Genomic DNA, 20,440 nt, shown 5'->3' on the forward strand with positions numbered 1-20,440 from the left:
AAATGCGGGCAGCAGAGTCGAGATACCCCACGCCCATTGTTATGAGTCCCACAAGAAGATGGAGCTACCCAACCGTGACGCTTATGCAGAGGACCTAGGTCAGACCCATGTAGGTTCTCTGGTGGTTGGTTTAGCCTCTGTGGGACCCTTTGAACCCTGGGTAGTTGATTCTGTGGGTTTTCTTGTGGAGCTACATAATCAGTCTCGTGAGGCCAGTGGGAGTGGATCATCCGTGTTCCTGACTGCCTGGCAGTGGCTTGTGACTGGCACCCCCCCCCCCCCGTCCTTCTCTGTGGAAGGCTTTGTCTTTGTAGTCCTGCCAGCAGGTCCTTGGGTGAGAGTTCTGGGGTCCCATGGTCATAGAGAGATGGGATTTTCTGAGTGTGCAGGGACAATTGAGAGCAGAGAGGAGCGATCGCCGAGTCTGTGACGTTCTCTGCTTGGTTCTGGGGTACACAGGCCTGGCTACAGAACGTTCTTCTAGGCCAAGAGGTTTGGAAATCCAGAGAGGTTGTGGGGAGCCTGGGATGGTCCTGGGTTGCTGCAGGAGTATGTTGGGGGACCAGATTAGATTGGGCACAGGGTGGGCCAGAACCAGGAGTAGGTACCCTGAATTCTGCGTCACGCTGACTGTGATTTCAGGGCTTGCTGGCCAAGCCTCTGTGTCGGCTTTGTACGGGACACTGAAGACTCAGGGAGCAGAGCTGGACTGCCGGCCCTCGCCATCTGCAGCTGGGGCAGATGCCAGGCCACCCTCATGGTTGCAGGCCGTTCCTAGCAGTGCTGTCCCTGCCTCAGCCCAGCCCTCAGGCCAGGAGCATCCCTCGAGACCAGGCCTCTCTGCACTGGGACGAAGGCCTTTGCATACAAGTATGGGAGTCTGTGCTGGACAGAGCGAGTGGATGTTGGCTTGAGAGAGACAGTCTTGGAGGAGGGAAAAAGCATCCCAGGGCTGGAGGATCTGGGCCTGTCACTGCTCTGAGCCTCAGGCTCTCTGGCTTCGTCAGAGCTCTGGGGTATGATGGGCCCAGGTCTGACTTCATTGTCCAATCTTCTGTTCACTTCTCAGTGGTCCTCAGTTTCCCAGTCTGTAGCTCTTTAATGGGGTCACCAGGTAAAATTCGAGTACTCGGATTCCCATGACAAGCTCTACACTGCATCGTGCTCATATTACCAACAATGATATTTCCGCTGACAATGGCTGGTTACCCTGCTACTCACACCATCTGGACTTGTTTCCTGACCCAGCAGCCCCACCCTGGCAGCCATGGAGGACTGTGGCATTGCCTGGATCCAGGCCTTGTGGCTGGCGTGAGGCATGATGGGTGTGGTGACTTGGGGGGGATGTGCAGAGCCTCAGTGTAGATTTCAGAGACACACACGTGTGTGGGGGAGCCCCCACACCGAGGGCAGGAGGTCCACGGGGGGTGGGAACCACCCTCTGCCTCGTGGAGCTCTGACCATCAGAAAGACACCTATCGTGTCAGGAGGGGTGAGCGGCGGTAATGGGGCCAAGATGCCTACCTCGTCTGTCTGTCATGGAGCCCCTCCTTGCCTGCCCTCAGTACGGTGCTTTTGTTTTTCTTTATGTACTAGGGCCCACGCAGCAGCAGGGAGGGAGGTGGCCATGTCTGAGGAAGGGGTGTGTGGGGACGGAAGTGAGCGCTCACACACGTCCTGCTGTGTGTGAGAGCAGAGCACCACCATATGCACTGCTGCCGGTGCACGGGTGCCCTGCCCAGCCACCCTGGGCCCCTGCGTGCTGGGCAGGTATGCGTTGTGTGCCAGCCCCCCTGGGCCCTGCGTGCTGGGCAGGTATGCGTTGTGCACTCAGCCCCCTGGGCCCCTGCGTGCTGGGCAGGTATGCGTTGTGCACTCAGCCACCCCTGGGCCCTGCGTGCTGGGCAGGTATGCGTTGTGCACTCAGCACCTGGGCCCCTGCGTGCTGGCAGGTATGCGTTGTGCACTCAGCCACCCTGGGCCATGCGTGCTGGGCAGGTATGCGTTGTGCGCTCAGCCCCCTGGGCCCCTGCGTGCTGGTGAGGTATGCGTTGTGCGGCCGCTGGTTCCTGGTGCTCATGCAGAGGAGCAGCTCGGCAGCGGGCAGACACAGCCTGGGCCTTGCGGGTGACTGGCGTGGGGTGAGGGCGCGGGAGAGCACAAGGCCACTCTGCAGTGCCCTGGGTCCTGAGTCGGATGGTGGCGCACTCTCCAGGCTGCCCTCTGCTTGCTGGGTGCTTCCTGTTGTAACTGCTGATGTCCAGAGGTCCTAGGCTGCAGGGACACACCCACGTTTCCTGCCTCGGTCGCCATCTGCCTGCGTTAGACCGTGTGGGACCCTGACTCTGGGGAAGGGGGCACTGAAACAGCCTCCAGATCCCCAGAGAAATGGAGAGCCAAGGCTATGTGTATGTGGGAGGTGTCTAATGTGTGTAGATTCCTCTGCCCACTTCCCAGGTCCTTTGCAGCATTCAGAGACACTGATGCCTCAGTAGCCAAGAGTCCCATGGCCAGAGCTAGCCCTGAGCTCCATTGCCAACAATGTGCCCCGTGGGAACAGGAAGCTGGCAAGACTGCGAAGTCCCCTCTGCCCTGGGGAGGCTGGGCTCCTAGCTATGCTCCCTGGGGCCCTGCACAGGATAGGCAGCTTGGCCCAGCTGGTCTGGTAAGAGAATTCTGCTACAGAAGCTCTTCACCCCCTCACTGTGGCCACGCTGGTAATGGATTAGGAGCTATGACCCCAATCCTAACCTTAATCCTAATTTTTGCCACCTCCACAAGGGTTTAATGCTGATACTGCCAAAGGATTTTAACGACTGACCCAAATCCTTCCAAGAGGGAAGGACGGGAGAAAGAAAGTCCATGAAGGTTCATCTCTCCACAGTCTCCCTGTTTATCCAGGTTCCCCCTCCTCCAACTCCCCTCCCGCTCCTCCCCTTTAGCCTCACCCTCCTCCTTCCTCATACTCCTTAGGCCCCAAACCTCCAGCCTCCACTTTCTCCATCAACATGCTCCATCCGCATCCTCTTCCAGCCTCATCCCTCCTCCAGCCTGTTCTTCCTCCCTCCTCCCACTTATCCTGCTCCGGCTTCCTCCTCCCACTCACCCTCCTCCAGCTTCCTCCTCTCCACTCACCCTCCTCCCCCTCTCCCTCCCCTCCCTCCTCATCACCTCCTCCAGCTTCCTCCCCTCACCTCCTCACTTCCTCCTTCCCACTCACCCTCCTCCAGCTTCCTCCCTCCTCCCACTCACCCTCCTCCAGCTTCCTCCTCACTCCTCACTCACTCCTCTCTCCATCACCTTCCCTCTCTCCCACTCACCCTCCTCCAGCTTCCTCCCTCCTCCCACTCACCCTCCTCCACCTCTCCCTCCTCCCACTCACCCTCCTCCAGCTTCTCCCTCCTCCCACTCACCCTCCTCCCCCCCCCCCCCCCCCCCCCCCCCCCCCCCCTTCCTCCCTCCTCCACTCACCCTCCTCCAGCTTCCTCCCCCCCCCCCCCCCCCCTCCTCCACTCCTCCCCCCCCCCCCCCCCCCCCCCCCCCCCCCCCCCCCCCCCCCCCCCTCCTCCCACTCACCCTCCTCCAGCTTCCTCCCCTCCCCCCTCCCTCCCACCCTCCTCCACTTCCTCCCTCCTCCCACTCACCTCCTCCACCTCCCTCCTCCCACTCACCTCCTCCAGCTTCCTCCCTCCTCCCACTCACCCTCCTCCAGCTTCCTCCTCCTCCTACCCTCACCCTCCCTCCAGCTTCCTCCCTCCTCCCCTCACCCTCCTCAGCTTCTCCTCTCCACTCACCTCCTCCAGCTTCCTCCCTCTCCCACTCACCCTCCTCCAGCTTCCTCCCTCCTCCCACTCACCCTCCTCCAGCTTCCTCCCTCCTCCCACTCATCCCTCCTCCAGCTTCCTCCTCCTCCCACTCACCCTCCTCCAGCTTCCTCCCTCCTCCCACTCACCCTCCTCCAGCTTCCTCCTCCTCCCACTCACCTCCTCCAGCTTCCTCCCTCCCACTCACCCTCCCCCTCCCCCTCCTCCCACTCACCCTCCTCCAGCTTCCTCCCTCCTCCCACTCACCCTCCTCCAGCTTCCCCTCCTCCCCACTCACCCTCCCTCCACTCTCGCTTCCTCCTCCTCCCACTCACCCTCCTCCAGCTTCCTCCTCCCCACTCACCCTCCTCCACCTTCCTCCCTCCCCCCCCCCCCTCCACCCCCCTCCTCCCACTCACCCTCCTCCACCCTCCCTCCTCCCACTCACCCCCCCTCCTCCCCTCCCCCCCTCCTCCCCCCCCTCCTCCCCCCCCCCCCCCCTCCCTCCTCCCACTCACCCTCCTCTTAGTCCTCCTCAGCCACATCCCTTTTCCAGTCTCACCCTCTCCAGCCCCCTCTCCCACTTCCCCTCCAACAGCCTTCCTCTCTTCCACTGCATTCCTCCTCCTCCCCACCCTCCTCCAGCCTCCTTCCCTCAGGAGCCTCCCTGCCCCATCTCTGTGTCCTTGCTCAGTGCCCCAGTCCTCCGTCACCTCCTCTTTCCTGGCTCTCCACGCAGCACACAGCAGGCACTCAGTGAGGGACCCTACAGTATTGGTCACACAATTGCAGTGCTGCCCTGACCCGCTAAGACTTCCTTATGGTTAGGTCCCAGGTAAACAGGTTAAAGGGGGCAGGAAGGATACCACAATTCATGAGTTGTCGGGAGCCAGGAGACATGCCACATGTGTTGCAGGCATGACCCTGGCACCTCCGAGTCGTGTGCTGCAGGCATGGGTGGATGATGGGAATGAATGCTGGAGTGGAGGTATAGGGGAGCTCTGCTCAGAGTGCCCTCAGGGTCCTGCCGTCAGAGCCCAGCCTGCCAAGGGCTGATGAGGAGTGGGCGTGGGGGATGAACACAGGCGACGATCTGGAGCCAGGTTTCTGCACGGTCCTCGTCCAGCCCGGTGGTTGGCGGGTTACTGTGTGTTGAAGGTGCTGACTGCTGACTTTATCAGCCATTTCTAGGGTGCAGGGCCCTCCCTTACCCATGAACACGGCACTATGCACTGCTCCCTCCCAGGACCACAGGGCAGGTTTTCTTGGGACCTCTCAGGACAGCTCTACCCCAGGTGACATCCTGCAGGAGCAGGTCAGGGGGATCTTTCGGACTTTCATCCAGGAGCTGTCCTTCTGCCCTCCGGTCCTCAAGTCTCAAACATCTTGAAACTCAACCCTGTGGTGGGAGAAAGGCTGATGAATATGGCCTAGGTGGAGGCCTCAAGGAGCTGTGACCTCTGGAGGGGAGGCCTGGAGGTGGCCTCTTAAACCTTTAGGTGGTCACAGCCCAAAGGAGCTCGTGTGGGCATTGGGAGCCTGAACTTCCTTTCCAGAGTCCACATGCCCTTGGCTCTCAAGTGTCCCTGGCCCAGGGCTCCAGGACACCTCCGGGACAGGGTAGGCTGGGTCCCATTCATGAATCAACCTCGGATTCTCTGTGGCTGTCCCTAGAGTGGATAAAGCAGGGGTATGATCCTGACCCTCCCACCACGCAGTGTCAAAGAACCTTCAAACCTGCCAGGGACTACAAGATGCTAGTTCAGAGGGAAGGCGGGTCTCTACCTGAGCCCGGATGTTGGTTTCAGAGGAGTCGGGGTGTCCAGTGCAGGTGCCCTCCCTTGGAAAGGCTGAGGAGATCGACTCCTGAGTGTGAGCTTGGTGCTGCCCAGGCAGCTTGCCCTACCCGCAACTCTACATTACAACTGCAGTACCCCGCCCAGGTGCTGGAGACATTTGGGTGACCTCCAGACTACTCCTAGAGATTTGGCGGCCCCTCCCAGCCAGAAGACGCCTTTCCAGCTGGGAGACCACGGTCAGGCTTTGGAGCCATATTCTTAGCCTAGAGTTTCCGGAATGCCAGCCTGGAGACTTCTGTTTGTCCTGAGACCCCTCCCAGCCCCGAAGCCCCCGCCCCTCCACACCCGGGTCAAGGTAGCAAACACATCCCTCAGGGCCTCCGCCCTCTCCCGTCCCTCCTGCCTCCGCACTTTCTCTTCGTGCCACGCCCTCCTCCAGCCCCGCCTCCGCCTCGCCCGGGCCCTTTCGTCAAGCCCAGCCCTTTCCCTGGGCCGGGCAGTCTCCATGGCCATGTGATCCTGGGGCTGCTGGGACGCTCCGGAACAGCTGGGACAAGCGGGGGTCGCGGGCGTCCCTGGGCGGGGGCGACATGGAGCGGAGGTGGGTCTTCGTGCTGCTGGACGTGCTGTGCGTGCTGGTCGGTAAGAGTCTGGGGACCCGGGGGCGGGAACTCTCTCCCAGGTGCACGCTCCCACGGTCCCTCCTGCCAGTGCGCGTTCGGGATGCGGACGGTGGTGACCGGTGCTCCCCACTTCCCTGTGCGCGCCCTGCCAGCCCTCCTGGGCGCTTGGCGTGATTCGGGCTGCCTATCTACCTGTGGCTGTTCCCGGGTGGGGGGTCCCGGCAGCAGGAAGTCACTCGAGTGCCTCGGGGCGACATGACTCACTTGGGCGGGGCGGCACCAGGACCCTGCAGGCCAGTGACCCGTGGCCAAGGTCCAGCACGGTGCCCCCGGGAGGCGGGGACGGCCAGGCTCACACAGACAAACCTGCCAGTCCGGTTCAGGCCGCGGGGAGGAGCATTCTGAACCCCCCAGGCGCGAACAAAGGCCAAGTGTTTGTTCGGGGGCCCAGGGGACAGTGGCTGGATCCTTCCCCGAAGGCTGTGACAGGGTGTCGTCTGCTCCCGTCCATTCTGCTTCTCCCTCTGGGTCCATCGTCCACATCCCGGAAGGATATTCTATTTAGCTTCGCCCTTTGGCAGCCAGGAGGCCCCGTGGGACATCCCCGAGCCTTGGGCACCCTTTTTGACTGTATGGGTTTATTAAAAACATTTCTGTTGCTTTAACTGTGTGCCAGGCACTGGAGGACTTGGAAATAGTTTACATTTTTCCTTGGAAAGTCCTGGGTCCCCGGAGGCGGAGCTACCGGGGAGTCACAGCCGCAGGAGGAGGCCAATGCCAACCTGCTGCTCCCCTTAGTCAGCACAGGCTTAGGGCGCTGGTAGGGAGGCCCTGGCGGCCGGAATGAAGGAGGCCCTTGCCTATTGGTGGGTACAGCGTCCCCTAAAGATACCCTCGAAAGGTGGAAGGAGAGGAGGGGACACCCCTGGGAGTCAGTGTGCTGGCCCACAGCTGCCATGCAGCCCAGCCATGCTCACACCTTGCAGCGCGGCTGTGGCTGTGGCTGTGGCCGTGGCCGTGGCCATGGCCGTGGCCTGCCTGGGATGTCCACTCAGCAGACTCGCTGACTCCAGTTGTCTCCGTGATGGTATCACCAGATCCTTTAACTTTGCCGCCTCCTATGAACAAGATAAGGGATTTCCTCTGACCTCATCTCTGCTTCCTCTGCCCTTCTCTCCTCCTTTCCCCCTCTCCCCTGCTCCCACCCTCTGCCTTGCTTTCCCCCTCTCTCCTCCTCTCCCCTGCTCCCCCCCTCCTCCTCTGTGGCTGTCTCACCTTGTCCTCTGTCCTCTTCTCCTTCAAGCCTTCTCTCACTGTCACGAAGCCTGGCCCCTCCCAGGGGACACTGCTGCTGTCACCCTCACTTTTTAACCCCCTTCTTAGCTTCGTGATGTTAGCACCTTCCTGGATCCTGTCCCCCGTGGGCACTGTGATGGCTCAGCCTGTGTAGGGACCGTTCTCTGGCCCCTCCGTTTCCCCGTGTATGTATGCTAAGGGAAGGCTCATTTTGTGTTCTGCTGCTGGCATTCAGGACCTGAAAGCCGCGCCCTCCACACCCAGCTTTTCTGCTCACGGGCAAAGGGCACTTGCCCAGCTTTGCCTCTTGGGGTGTCTCTGTTCCTGTGCCTGTGGAACATGGCACTGCCCAGCGTCCTGTCCTGTGACTGGCTCTCACCTCCCAGCTGCCCTTGGTTGGGGGCTCCAGGTTGCAGCTCTGTTCACAGCTTCACTGCCAGGTCATTTTCAAGAGTGTCTGTGTCTCTGGGCTTTGGTCTGAGCCTCCCGAATCCAGGGCTGGCTCCATCTTGTCCACTGTGTAGCTGACATTGGCTCAGAACTTGGAATGAAGGCAAATAGAGAAGCAGAGACTCGGGGCTGGAGAGATGGCCCAGCACTTAAGAGCACTGACTGTTCTTCCAGAGGACCAGGGTTCAATTCCCAGCACCCATGTGGCAGCTCACAACTGTCTGTAACTCCAGGATCCAGCACCCTCACCCAGACATCCATACAGGCAAACCATCAATGCACATTAAAGAGTAGACACTCTAGGGATGGCGCTCTGGCTGTGCCTTTGCTGTGTGGCCCACAGCCCTACAGTTTTGCATTGCTAGATGACCTTACCTACCTGTCCAGTGCCCCACCGTGGACACAGCAGGCCCCTTGGTGTTCCTGTGCAGATGGGCAGTCCACCCAACTCTCACTAAGGTGATCGATCGTGTGGTTCTCTGTGGGGACAGGAGCCATGAAGAGCAGCAGTGACTCCATGGGTGGCTGGTCAGGAGGGGTGCCTGAGATGTGACTCTCGGAGGAGTCATTGTGCTTGCAGTGTGTGTGTGTGTGTGTGTGTGTGAAGACTGATTGCTGGTGCTGAGTCAGCCCTAGGGTCCTGACGGGAGGCGAGGGGGCAGCAGGGTAGAGCTGCCCAATAGCTGGGCTCGTTAAAGAAGCCACTGGACTACTTTCCGATGGGATCATCGCAGAGTGGCTGTGATACCAGTGCAGATAATATGTGGGCAGGAATTTGCACTGTGGAGAACCATGTGCTTTCCCTGGCTTCCCACAGCCTCTCTGCCCTTCGTCATTCTGACCCTGGTGAACGCGCCATACAAACGAGGCTTCTACTGCGGAGATGACTCCATCCGGTACCCCTACCGTCCAGACACAATCACCCATGGACTCATGGCTGGGGTCATCATCACAGCCACCGTCATCCTTGTAAGACAGAGGAGTGCTTGGGTGGGGGCTGGGTCAACCCTGTCCTGAGGTGTGTAGGACCCGGCTCCCCAGCAGGGGGTACAGTGGGAGCCGTGTAGGCCACGGCTCTGCCACTGTTTCATTGGCAGGTCTCGTCGGGGGAGGCCTACCTGGTGTACACAGACCGTCTCTATTCACGCTCCGACTTCAACAACTATGTGGCCGCCATCTACAAGGTGCTGGGGACCTTCCTGTTCGGGGCCGCTGTGAGCCAGTCTCTGACTGACCTGGCCAAGTACATGATCGGGCGTCTGCGACCCAGCTTCCTGGCTGTCTGTGACCCTGACTGGAGCCGGGTCAACTGCTCCGGCTATGTGCAGCTGGAGGTGTGCAGGGGTAGTCCTGCCAATGTCACCGAGGCCAGGTAGGTACCGCCTGCAGCCCCGGCAAGGCTCTGAGGGACAAGGAGTCTGGAGCCTGGTGAATGGAGAAAACCCGTTGGTAGAGGCAGGCAGAGAAGGCGGCCATGGGTCTTCCTCTGTGTCTTTGGCAGGGCAGGTACACAAGAGGGCAGTCTCAGGGTTCATTTGTCTGGGAGGCAGTGGCCTGCCCTGCAGAGATGGGGTGACTGCCCCTGCCCCTTGAGGCTGAGGGATCTACTGTGACTGAGCGGTTGCCTCTTCAGGGTCCTCTGTGGTGAGCTTGTTTGCTCTGAGCATGTTTCCTTTCTCGTCCCGCTCATCCGAGCCCTGCTATTCATGCTTGGTGTGGCCTGTGTGTCCCGCATCCTTGCTCTGTGATCTCCGCTGAGCCCTCTCTGTCTGCTGGCTCTGACCAGCCATTAGGCCTTCCAGGGCTTTTTCACTTTCAATACTATTGGCATTTTCACATCCATAGTGCAGTTTTCGTTTTTTTGAGACAAGATCTCACCAGAATGACCTCAAACTTCTCATCTTCCTGCCTCAGTCTCCCGAGTGCCGGGTTGACAGGCTTGTGTCACCATGACTGGCGTAGAATGTCTTCTTGGCTTTTGTCCCTTCCTTCTGTCCTCACAGATGTTCTCATCTCTGGATGTTTCCAGTGACTGGCCGCAGTGTCTGTCCCTAAGCTTGGCACTTGTGTCTCCTCATGAACTGTTTTGTGTGTGTGTTTGTGTGTGTGCATGTGTGTGGGCCGGCAGTGAGCTGACGGCAAGTGTCTTCCTCAATTACTCTCCACTATATATAAATAAATAAGGTATTTATTTTATTTATGTGCATGTGTGTTTTCCTGCATGTATGTATGTACACCAGGTTCATGCAGGAGTCCATGGATGTCTGAAGAGGACATCACATCCCCTTGAACTGGAGTTACAAATGGTTGTCAGCTGCTATGTGGGTGCTGGGAAATGAACCCTGGTCCCTGCAAGGGCAATTCATGCCCAGAGCCACGCCCCCAGTCCCTCTCCACATTTTCCTTAGAGACAAGGTCTCTAGTTGAACCTAGAGCTGTGCAGTTGTAGACTGGCCAGCAAGCTCGGGGATCCTTCTGTCTCTACCTCCCCAGTCCTGGGATTACGGGAATGCGCCACACACCTCCCTCGTCACCTGAGTGTTAGGGATGGAACTTAGGTCCTCACGCTTGCGGTGAGGGCACGTGACTCGCTGAGCATCTCCCCAGCTGTTTAGTCAGCTTCTGTTTATTAGCCATGCCATGCGTGTGCGTGTGTGTTTTCTCTGCATGCTTTATATTTTTTGTTGCAAAACAGTGATTTTTTTTTTGTCTATTTGTGGCCATACTGAAGAGCAAACCCATGGCTGTGACTCGCACATGCCAGGAAAATGCCTTTAACACCGAGTTACAGGGGGGAATGGACAGTGTGGTCACCGTCTATTTAGTGGCTTACCTGAGGGAACACGATGGACCGCTGTGTCGTCAGCGTAGTGGGTCAGGAGGATTGGAATGCACTTCTATGTTGTTTTCTGGGTGCTAGGGTAGAGCTAGGGGCTACCCTAGCCTTGTTTTGTCTGCCAAGATTGTGGATTGGCTCTGTGGGTGCTCTGGAGATGCCTGGCCCTTCTGAGCCTCCAAAGCCAGACCCTGGCTGCTGCTTGAGCTCTGAAGCAGCAGTGACTGATATCTTTGTAAGGTGAGGTGATGGTCAGTACCTGGGACCCAGCTGTAACAACAGTGGCCGTGACAGTATTGGGTGACGGTGGCAGTACTGGCCACCGCTGCCTGCCGCCCCCATGTGGTCCTGCTGGCCATGCCTGCTCCAGGAGCAGGTAAGGGAGCTGGAGTTGGTGATGTGAGGGTGAGATGGTCGCTCCAGGGCCTCCTGATGGAGTGTCCTGTGTGCAAGCCTTCCCTCGGGTTAAGAGACTGGAGAGATGGCTCAGAGGTTCACACCCCTGGCTGCTCTTCCAAAGGATATGGGTTAGAGTCTCAGAACCCACAAGGCAGCTCACAACCATTTGTGAAGTCTTCTTCTGGCCACTTGTAGGCACTGCATACATGTGCCACACAGACAGATGTAAACAAAACAGTATATACATAAAATAAAGATAAATAAATCCCCCGCCCCCGAGACAGGGTTTCTCTGTGTAGCTTTGCGCCTTTCCTGGAACTCACTTTGTAGACCAGGCTGGCCTCGAACTCTCAGAGATCCGCCTGGCTCTGCCTCCCGAGTGCTGGGATTAAACGCGTGTGCCACCACCACCCGGCGAATGTAAACAATTATTTTGTTTTCGAGACAGGGTTTCTCTGTAGCTTTGGTGCCTTTTCTGGATCTCTCTCTGTAGACCAGGCTGGCCTTGAACTCACAAAGATCCACCTGGCTCTGCCTCCCAAGTGCTGGGATTAAAGGTGTGTGCCACCACCACCCGGTGATAAATAAATTTTAAAGATGATTTATTTTTCGTGTGTGTGTGTGTGTGTGTGTGTGTGTACACGTACACATGCACATTCCTCAGAGGCATCAGATCTCCTGGAGTTGGAGTTACAGGTAGTTGTGAGCAGCAGGATGTAGGTACTGGGAACTGAACTTGGGTCCTCTGCAAAAGCAGTCAGGGCTCTTAACTGCTGAGCCATCTCTCCAGCCCTGCTTGCCATCGTTTAGAGTTGCACCCCTCTGTGGCTGCCAGCTCCCCAAGGAGCTTCGGGCTCTGCCTTCCGGGTTCCGCTGACCGGCTGCTTTCCCTCCCAGGCTGTCCTTTTACTCCGGACACTCCTCCTTTGGCATGTACTGCATGTTGTTCCTGGCGGTGAGTGTCTGCCTTCTTCCTAGGGGATCTTACTCTCCCCCCCACTCCGCCCGGGTCTTCCCCGCTGCACAATGGGGTTCGTGGGGGGCTAAGGCAGGGGTGTTTATGACTCTTACGCTGGGCTGGGCAGGGTGTGGACACCCACGGGCCCAGCTGATGCAGGCTGATGCCCCGACAGCTGTACGTGCAGGCCCGGCTCTGCTGGAAGTGGGCACGGCTGCTGAGACCCACGGTTCAGTTCTTCTTGGTGGCCTTTGCGATCTACGTGGGCTACACCCGCGTGTCCGACCACAAGCACCACTGGAGTGATGTCCTTGTCGGCCTCCTGCAGGGAGCCCTGGTGGCCTGCCTCACGGTGAGCCCTGCTTGCCTCATCCTACAGGATGTGCCCTGCCTGACCCCTCTGTTCCTGCGATCTCTGCCTGCTGCTCTGCCCCCAGAGCTTGCCCCTCGCCACTGGCCCCATCTGCCTCACAACCCTCTTTGGCTCCTCCCTCTGGTCTTCTGGCTTTACTCACTGCCTTCCTCTCCCCCAGGTCCGCTACGTCTCAGACTTCTTCAAGTCCCGGCCGCCCCAGCCCTGCAATGAGGACGAGGAACCCGAGCGTAAGCCCAGTCTGTCACTGACGCTGACCCTCGGCGACGGACCTTAGCCACTATGAGTACCCAGTCTCTTCCTGCTTTGGAAGCCAGGAAGCCATCTGTGGGCCAGTCAGGTGTTGGCCCCTTGGCCCTGGTCAGGCTACGTCTTTGGAGCTGCCCCAGGGTCCCAGCTGGTGACTGTTAACCGGGGTCTGGGTGCCTGGCTGGCCCTGAGTGTGGGCAGGGTCCATCCTCATCGCTCCTTGAGTGCCAGGAACACAAGTACACGGCCTCTAAAAGATGAGGTCCTGCTCTGAGGGCTGTCTCCCACCACCAAGGGCTTTTTGAGAAGGGCCATCCGTGCGTGGCCCCAGGGATGGGCTGATCTGAGATGGTACATGAAGTCAGCACCTTCCCTGACAGTCCTGCGGCTATGAGCAACCCTTTGTCTGCCTGGGTGGGGCAGTTGGCTTTGGCCTGGGGCAGGGATCACCAGTGTGAAAGAAGGCTGCTAAACCTTGGGCTGTCAAGAAGCCCGGGTTGCCTGAAAGGTCGCACAGGGCTTTTGGTCTGGATCCTGTTCTCAAGCCTGCAGAAGATTCCTGCTCCAGGCCTCCAAGCCTCTCCCTCAAGCTGGATGTCCCATCCTGCCTCCACACTGTCCACATGGACCGGGTGTGTACCAGGCCTTGGAAGTGGGTCCTGGGTCTGCCATTCCCATCTACTTCAGAACACTTAAAAGTTACTTTTTCATGGGAGGGTGAGTTATAAACTTTGTACCAAACGTCTCTGATCTGAGTGTTGATTTTTAAGCTCTCCAGGTGAGATGGCCCTGCTGCACCTGCCTCGTTCCCCAGTGTTGGACCCGCCCAGTCTTAGCATTGACTTGGGAGACCGAGATGTGGCCTGGGTGTTCTGTATACAGGCCAAGACGGAGGCCTTCTAGCCATTGTGGCCTTCCTTGGTTGTGGTGGATGCTTGTGTTAGGTCCACTTTAAAACAGAGACCCTTCATGGACCACATTACTCGGTGCCTGAGGATGTTCCCAGGGTGCCTTGCCAGTCTCCCAGGGGCATCGGAAGTGCTGACAGGCCTCGCTGTATCCCAGGACAAGGTGTGTGTCTTTCTGAGAATGGTCAGGCTCCTTAGGTACCCCTCAAGTCTTTGGGTCAGAAAGTATGGGGGGGCAGTTAGTAACACCCCTTTCTCCGTCTTCTCCATAGAGAAGTGTGGAGGTCACTCGTTCACGAGTGTGCCTGTGTGTGGAGGTCAGAGGACGACCTTCTGTGCAGTTAGTAACACCCCTTTCTCCGTCTTCTCCATAGAAGATGGGTCCAGATTGGGTCACCATGATCCCAGATGCCACGGGCAGACCCTGAAAGCCAGCAGACCCATGGGGCTTAACCCAACCTAGGGAGCATGCTGGATGCCTCAGGCACTTGGTAGCTGGGTGTTCAGTGGCTGACACAGCCTGCTTTTCCATATTTTCATGGGGATACTCTTGGTTAAATGCCTGCCTGCCAGTGTCCTCCAGCCAGTGTCCTGTGCACCAGGTTTCTACAGGAACCAGCTGGTCCATTACTGTCAGAGGCCCCAGTGAGAAGGTGTGTTCATGTTACCCACCATGGCTTTGTTTCTGCAGATCCTTTGCCTGGCTAGCCAGCAGCTGAGCTGGGCCTCTTCCAGGCACCCACGCCTGCCTGTCAGGCTGGCAAAGAACTCAGTTTAGCAAGCACACCGGGTGTGGGGCACACACCTGTGACATTAGCACCTGAGGTAGGAGGGTGGTGAGTGTAGCCTGGGCTCGAGTGACTCTTCTGTGCATGTCCGTGAGCGTTCACGAGTGTGCCTGTGTGTGGGGGTCAGAGGGCGACCTTAGGTGTCAATCCTTAGATGTTTCCCACTTCCTGTTTGAGACAAGGCCTCTTTCATTGGCCTGGAACTTCACCGAGTAGGCTGGTGTGGATGGCTGTCAGCTTGTAGGCATCTCCCCGTCTCGGCCTTCCATTGCTGGCATTACACCATGCCTGCCTGACTACATTGCTCCTGGGGATCCAAACTTAGTCCGAATGCTTTGGAGAAGTGTGCTACTGATACCCTACTCTCAAGCCCCTAGAGAGAGATTCTTTATTTAAAAAATAAAGCAGGGGTTGGAGAGATAGCATAGTGGTTAGAGCTCATGGCAACCCATGTTGGCTGCCTTGGGACGGCCTGTAACTCTATCTCCAGGGTATCTGCTGCCCCCTTCTGGCCTTTATAGGCACTGCACTTATGTGCACATACTACCCCTTTACCCCACACACTTAAAAAAAAGAGAGAAAATAAAATCTTTCCTTTATTCCTTTTACTGAAAACAGATTCTTTTCTCACAATATATCCTAATTATGCCCCCCACTCCTCCCCTTTTTTTTTTGTCTGGATCCACCCCTTTTTCTGTTTCTCATTAGAAAAGAACAGTCTTCTAAGATAACAACAAAATAAAATATGGTAATACAAAACAAAAACTAATATGTCAGAGTTGGACAAGACAAACAGGAAAAGAGCCCAAGAGACAGTGCAATATGCAGAGACCCCTCGTTCACACACTCGGGAATCCCATAAAAACTCGAAAGCTGTAACACATGCGCAGAGGACCTGGTGCAGACCTGTGCAGGTCCTGTGCAAGCTGAGGTCCCACTTATTCATTGTTGATCTTGGTGCCTGTGTTAAAAATTGTCTTGGTCAGGGCTTCTATTGCTGCAGTGAAACGCCGTGACCAAAAAGCAACTTGAGGAGGAAATGCTTGTCGGGCTCACACTTCTACATCACTGTTCGTCACTGAAGGAGTCAGGACAGGAACTCAAGCAGGGCAGGACCCCGGAGGCAGGAGCTGATGCAGAGGCCATGGACGGGTGCTGCTCACTGGCTTGCTCCACATATCTTACTCAGCCTCTTTCTTATAGAACTCAGGACCACCAGCCCAGGGATGGCCTCACCCACAATGGGCTGGGCCCTCCCTCATCAATCACCAATTATGAAAATAACCTACAGGGGTATGTGCAGCCTAGTCTTAGGTGCTGTCTCAGTTGAGGCTGTCTCCTCTCAGATAACTCTGGTTTGTGTCAAGTTGCCCCGAGACTAACCAGCACAGTACTGTCCTGTTTAGGAAGTCTTCTCTTGTACTGACGAGTTCAAGGCTGTTCCCCACTTTCTCTTCTATAAGGTTTAGTGGATCTGGTTTTATTTTGAGGTCTTTGATCATTTGGATTTGAGTTTTGTGCAGGGTGATCGATATGGATCTATTTGCAATCTTCTACATGCAGACATCCAGTTAGACCAGCACCATTTGCTGAAGATGTTTTCTTTTTCCCATTGTATAATTTTGGCTTTTTTATACTGGCTGGTTTTGTGTGTCAACTTGAGAAGCTAGAGTCATCAGAGAGGAAGGAGCCTCAGCTGAGGAAACACCTCCATGAGATCCAGCTCCAAGGCATAAGCCTATTAAACCCTTTCTTCCCAAACTTGCTTTTTGGTCATGGTGTTTCATTACAGCAATAGAAATCTTAACTAAGACATTTAGCAAAAATCGAGTGTTCATAAGTGTGTGGATTTATATCTGTATCTTCAATTTGATTTCATTGATCAATGTGTCTGTTTTTATGCCAACACTATGTGGTTTTTATTACTATAGCTCTGTAGTAGAGCTTGTAATCAGGGATGATGATACCCCCGGAAGTTGTTTTATTGATCAGGATTGTTTTAGCTATCCTGGGTTTTTTATTTTTCCATATGAAGTTGAGTACTGTTCTTTCAAGGTCTGTGAAGAATTGCATTGGGATTTTGATGGGGACTGCATTGAATGTGTAGATTGCTGTTTATGCTATGTTAATCCTACAAATCCGTGATCATGGGAGATCTTTCCATCTTCTGATATCTTCTTCGATTTCTTTGTTCAAAGACTTGAAGTTTTTATCACCAAGTCTTTCAATTGCTTAGTTAGTTTCCCCAAGATACTTAGCATTATTTGAGGCTATTGTGAAGGGTGTTGTTTCCATGATTTCTTTCTCAATTTGTTTGTCATTTGTATATGGAGGGGGGGGGTGTACTGATTTTTTGAGTTAATCTTGTATCCAGCCACTTTGCTGAAGATGTTTATGAGCTGTAGGAGATCTTCAGTGGAAATTTTAGGGCACTCATGTATACTATCAAACCATCTGCAAATAATGATACTTTGACTCTTCCTTTCCAATCAAGATCCCCTTGATCTCCTTCAGTTGTCTTATTGCTCCAGCTAAAACTTCAAGTACTGTATTGAATAGGTATGGAGAGAGTTGGAAACTTTTGTCTTGTTCCTGAATTTAATGGATTTGTTTTGAGTTTCTCTCCATTTAATTTGATGTTGGCTGTCGACTTACTGTAAGTTGCCTTTATTATGTTTAGTTATGTCCCTTGTATCCCTAATCTTTCAAGGACTTTTTTCATAAAAGGGTGTTGGATTTTGTCAAAGGCCTTTCCTGCATCTAATGAAATGTTCATGTGTTTTTTCTTTCAGTTAGTTTATATGGTAGATTACATTTATTAATTTTCTTATATTGAACCATCTTTGCATTACTGGGATGAAGCTGACTTGGTCACAGTGGATGATCTTTTCCATGTGTTCTTGAATTTGTTTTGCAAGTATTTTACTGAGTATTTTTGCATCATTGTTCATGAGGGAAACCGGTTTGTAATTCTCTTTATTTGTTGGGTCTATATGTGGTTTGGGTATCAGGGTAACCGTGGTTTCATAAAAACAATTTGGCAATGTTCCTATTTTGTTGAACAATTTGAGGAATATTGGTATTAGCTCTTATTTAAAATTCTGGTAGAATTCTGCACTGAAACCATCTAGCTCTGGGCTTTTTTTTTGGTTGGGAGATTTTTAATGACTGGTTCTAGTTATAGGTCTATTAAATCATTTATCTGATCTTGATTTAATTTGGTTATGTGGTACCTATCCAGAAAATTGTCCATTCTTTTAGATTTTCCAATTTTGTGGAGTATAGTTTTTGAAGTATGACCTGATGATTCTCTGGATTTCCTCCTTGTCAGTTGTTATGTCTCCCTTTTCATTTCTGATTTTGTTAATTTGGGTATTCTCTCTCTGTCTTTTAGTTAGCTTGGATAATGGTTTGTCTATCTTGTTGATTTTCTCAAAGAAACAACTCTATGTTTTATTGATTTTTTTTTTGTATTGTTCTCTTTGTTTCTATTTCATTGATTTCAGCTCTCAGTTTGATTATTTCCTTCCCCATTTCTTTTGATTAGTTTTGGTTTGAAGTCTATTTTGTTAGATATTAGAATTGGCCAGCTTGCTTCTTAGGTCCACTTGTTTGGAATATCTTTTTCCAACTCTGAGGTAATGTCCATCCTTGATGTTGAGGTGTGTTTCTTGGATGCAGCCAAAATGGATCTTGTTTTTGCACAATTCTGTTAGTCTGTGTCTTTTTATTGGGTAATTGAGAGTATTCATGTTGAGAGATATCAATGACCAATGATTGTTGATTCCTGTTATATTGTTATTCTTGTTGTTGTTGTTGTTGTTGTGGTGTGTGTGTGTGTGTGTGTGTGTGTGTGTGTGTGTGTATGTGTGTGCGCTTCCCTTCTTTGGTTTTGCTGGTGTGAGATTATTTCCTGTATTTTCATGGCTGTAGTTAACCTCCTTAGGTGAAATTTTTCTTATAGCACCTTCTGTGGGCTAGATTTATAGATAAATATCGCTTAATTTTGGCCGTATCATGGATTTTCTTATTTTCTCCATCTATGGTTATTGAAAATTTTGTTGGTTTGCAGTAGTCTGGGCTGGCATCTGTGGTCTCTTAGAGTCTGCAGCACATCCGTCCAGGCCCTTCTGGCTTTTAGAGTCTCCGTTGAGAAGTCAGGTGTAATTCTAATAGGTCTGCCTTTTGTGTTACTTTGTCTTTTTTCCTTGGAGCTTTTAATATTTTTTCTTTGTTCTGTATATTAAGTGTTTTGATTATTATGCGGTGAGGGGGAATTTCTTTTTCTGGTCCAATGTATTTGGTGTTCTGTATGCTTTTTGTACCTTTATAGGCTTTTCCTTCTTTAGGTTAGGAAAATTTTCTTCTATGATTTTGTTGAAAATATTTTCTGGGTCTTTGATCTGGTATTCTTCTCTTTCCTCTATTCTTATTATTCTTAGATTTGGTCTGTTCATAGTGTCCCAGATTTCCTGGATGTTTTGTGTCAGGAAGTTTTTAGATTTAACATTTTCTTTAACTGATGCGTCCAGTCCTCCTACTGTGTCTTCAATGCCCGAGTCTCTTGTATTTTGTTGGTGAAGCTTGCCTCTGTGGTTTCTGTTTGAAAAATTTCCAGAATTCCCTCAGTTTGTGTTTTCTTTATTGCCTCTGTTTCTATTTTCAGGTCATGAACAGTTTTATTTGCTCCCTTCAACCATTTGTTTGTTTTTTCTTGACTTTCTTTAAGGGATTTATTAATTTCCTGTAACTGTTCATGTTTTCCGGGAATTCTTTAAGGGTTTATTTATTTCCTCGTTTATTTGTCACCTCTATCATCTTCATACTGTTGTTTTGAAGGTCTTTTTCTTGTGCTTCAGTTATGTTGGGATGTTTAGGGTCTGCTGTGGTAGAATAGTTGGGCTCTAGTGGAGACATTGACCTGGCCGTTGTTGATTTTGTTCTTATGCTGAGCATCTGGATTTGAGGTGATTATAGGTCTAGGTGCTGATTTCTGGCTTTGTTGGGTAAGTGTTTTGTTCCTTGGATTCTATTTTTTCTCTGGATTTTCAGAGCGAGTGATGGCTGTGTGCTGCCCGTTTTACTGACCTGCTTGGCTGGTGTGTTCACGAGGAATTCTTGTTGGTGTTGGAGGCTGGGCTTCAGGATGAGTGAGTGGAGGGGTGTCATGCAAGGATGGTCTGTGGGGTCCCCAGGAGGTGTGGGCAGGGGGAAGGGTGGCCACGGCTGGTGATCTGTTGCAGCAGTAGGGAGGAGACTGAGGGATTGGGTCTGGGGACAGAGGGAGTGGAGAAGGTCTGTGGGAAGCCTAGCTGGTTTTCTGGCAGGTACGGCCTGTGGTTGAGCAGGAGAAGTCCACCTGAGTTGCCGGGAGGGAGGCCAGGAAGGGATGGTCTGTGGGATCCTGGAGACGTGGAGCGGGAGGGAGGGGCTGCAGCTAGTGTTCTGTTGCCGTCCTTCGGGCTCCTTTCTTAATCTGGGGGGTGAGGGATAGAGAAGAGTCAGGCTTCAGAAATGGAAGGAGGGAGAGCAGGATGAATCAGAGGAGAGGGGAGCTGGAGCTGGTAGGTCAGGTGCTGGGACGATTACCTTTGAGCCAAAGGGGAAAAGAAACTGCAGATGATTAAGTACTGTTGCTTTGTTTGACCTCAGGAGCCCATCCATAAACCGGTGGTCTTTTGGAGAGAACCGGGGTCTGATTAAGATGGAGTGTGTGAACTTCATGCAGCTTATGTTCATGGTCAATTCCCCACGAGTGAGGATGACAGGAATTATACTCTTTGCTGAAGGAAGGGATCATGTCCTTTTCCCTCTGAAACAACAGCAAAAAAGTAAATGAGCAGGGGCCCGGTTTCTCTTCTTGTGCTAGGACTGACGGGGGTCTTATTTTTATCCATCTCAGATGTTTTATCCTTCCACTCAGTTTGGGGTTTGTCTTCCTAGGACCCCAACATTCAC

General features: G+C 53.6%; 1 protein-coding gene across 1 annotated transcript; it reads left to right on the plus strand.

The window, feature by feature from the left end:
- Positions 1–6,110: 6,110 nt before the first annotated feature.
- Plpp2 (phospholipid phosphatase 2) lies at positions 6,111–13,536 on the plus strand. Its single transcript, XM_028863567.2, is given in 7 exon segments — positions 6,111–6,244; positions 8,789–8,940; positions 9,069–9,343; positions 12,104–12,161; positions 12,340–12,516; positions 12,698–12,804; positions 12,806–13,536. Coding segments are annotated over 7 exon segments (957 nt in total). The 5' UTR covers positions 6,111–6,192; the 3' UTR covers positions 12,942–13,536.
- The last annotated feature ends 6,904 nt before the right edge of the window (positions 13,537–20,440 follow it).

Source organism: Peromyscus leucopus, chromosome 22 (assembly GCF_004664715.2).
Source record: "Peromyscus leucopus breed LL Stock chromosome 22, UCI_PerLeu_2.1, whole genome shotgun sequence".
NCBI lineage: Eukaryota > Metazoa > Chordata > Mammalia > Rodentia > Cricetidae > Peromyscus > Peromyscus leucopus.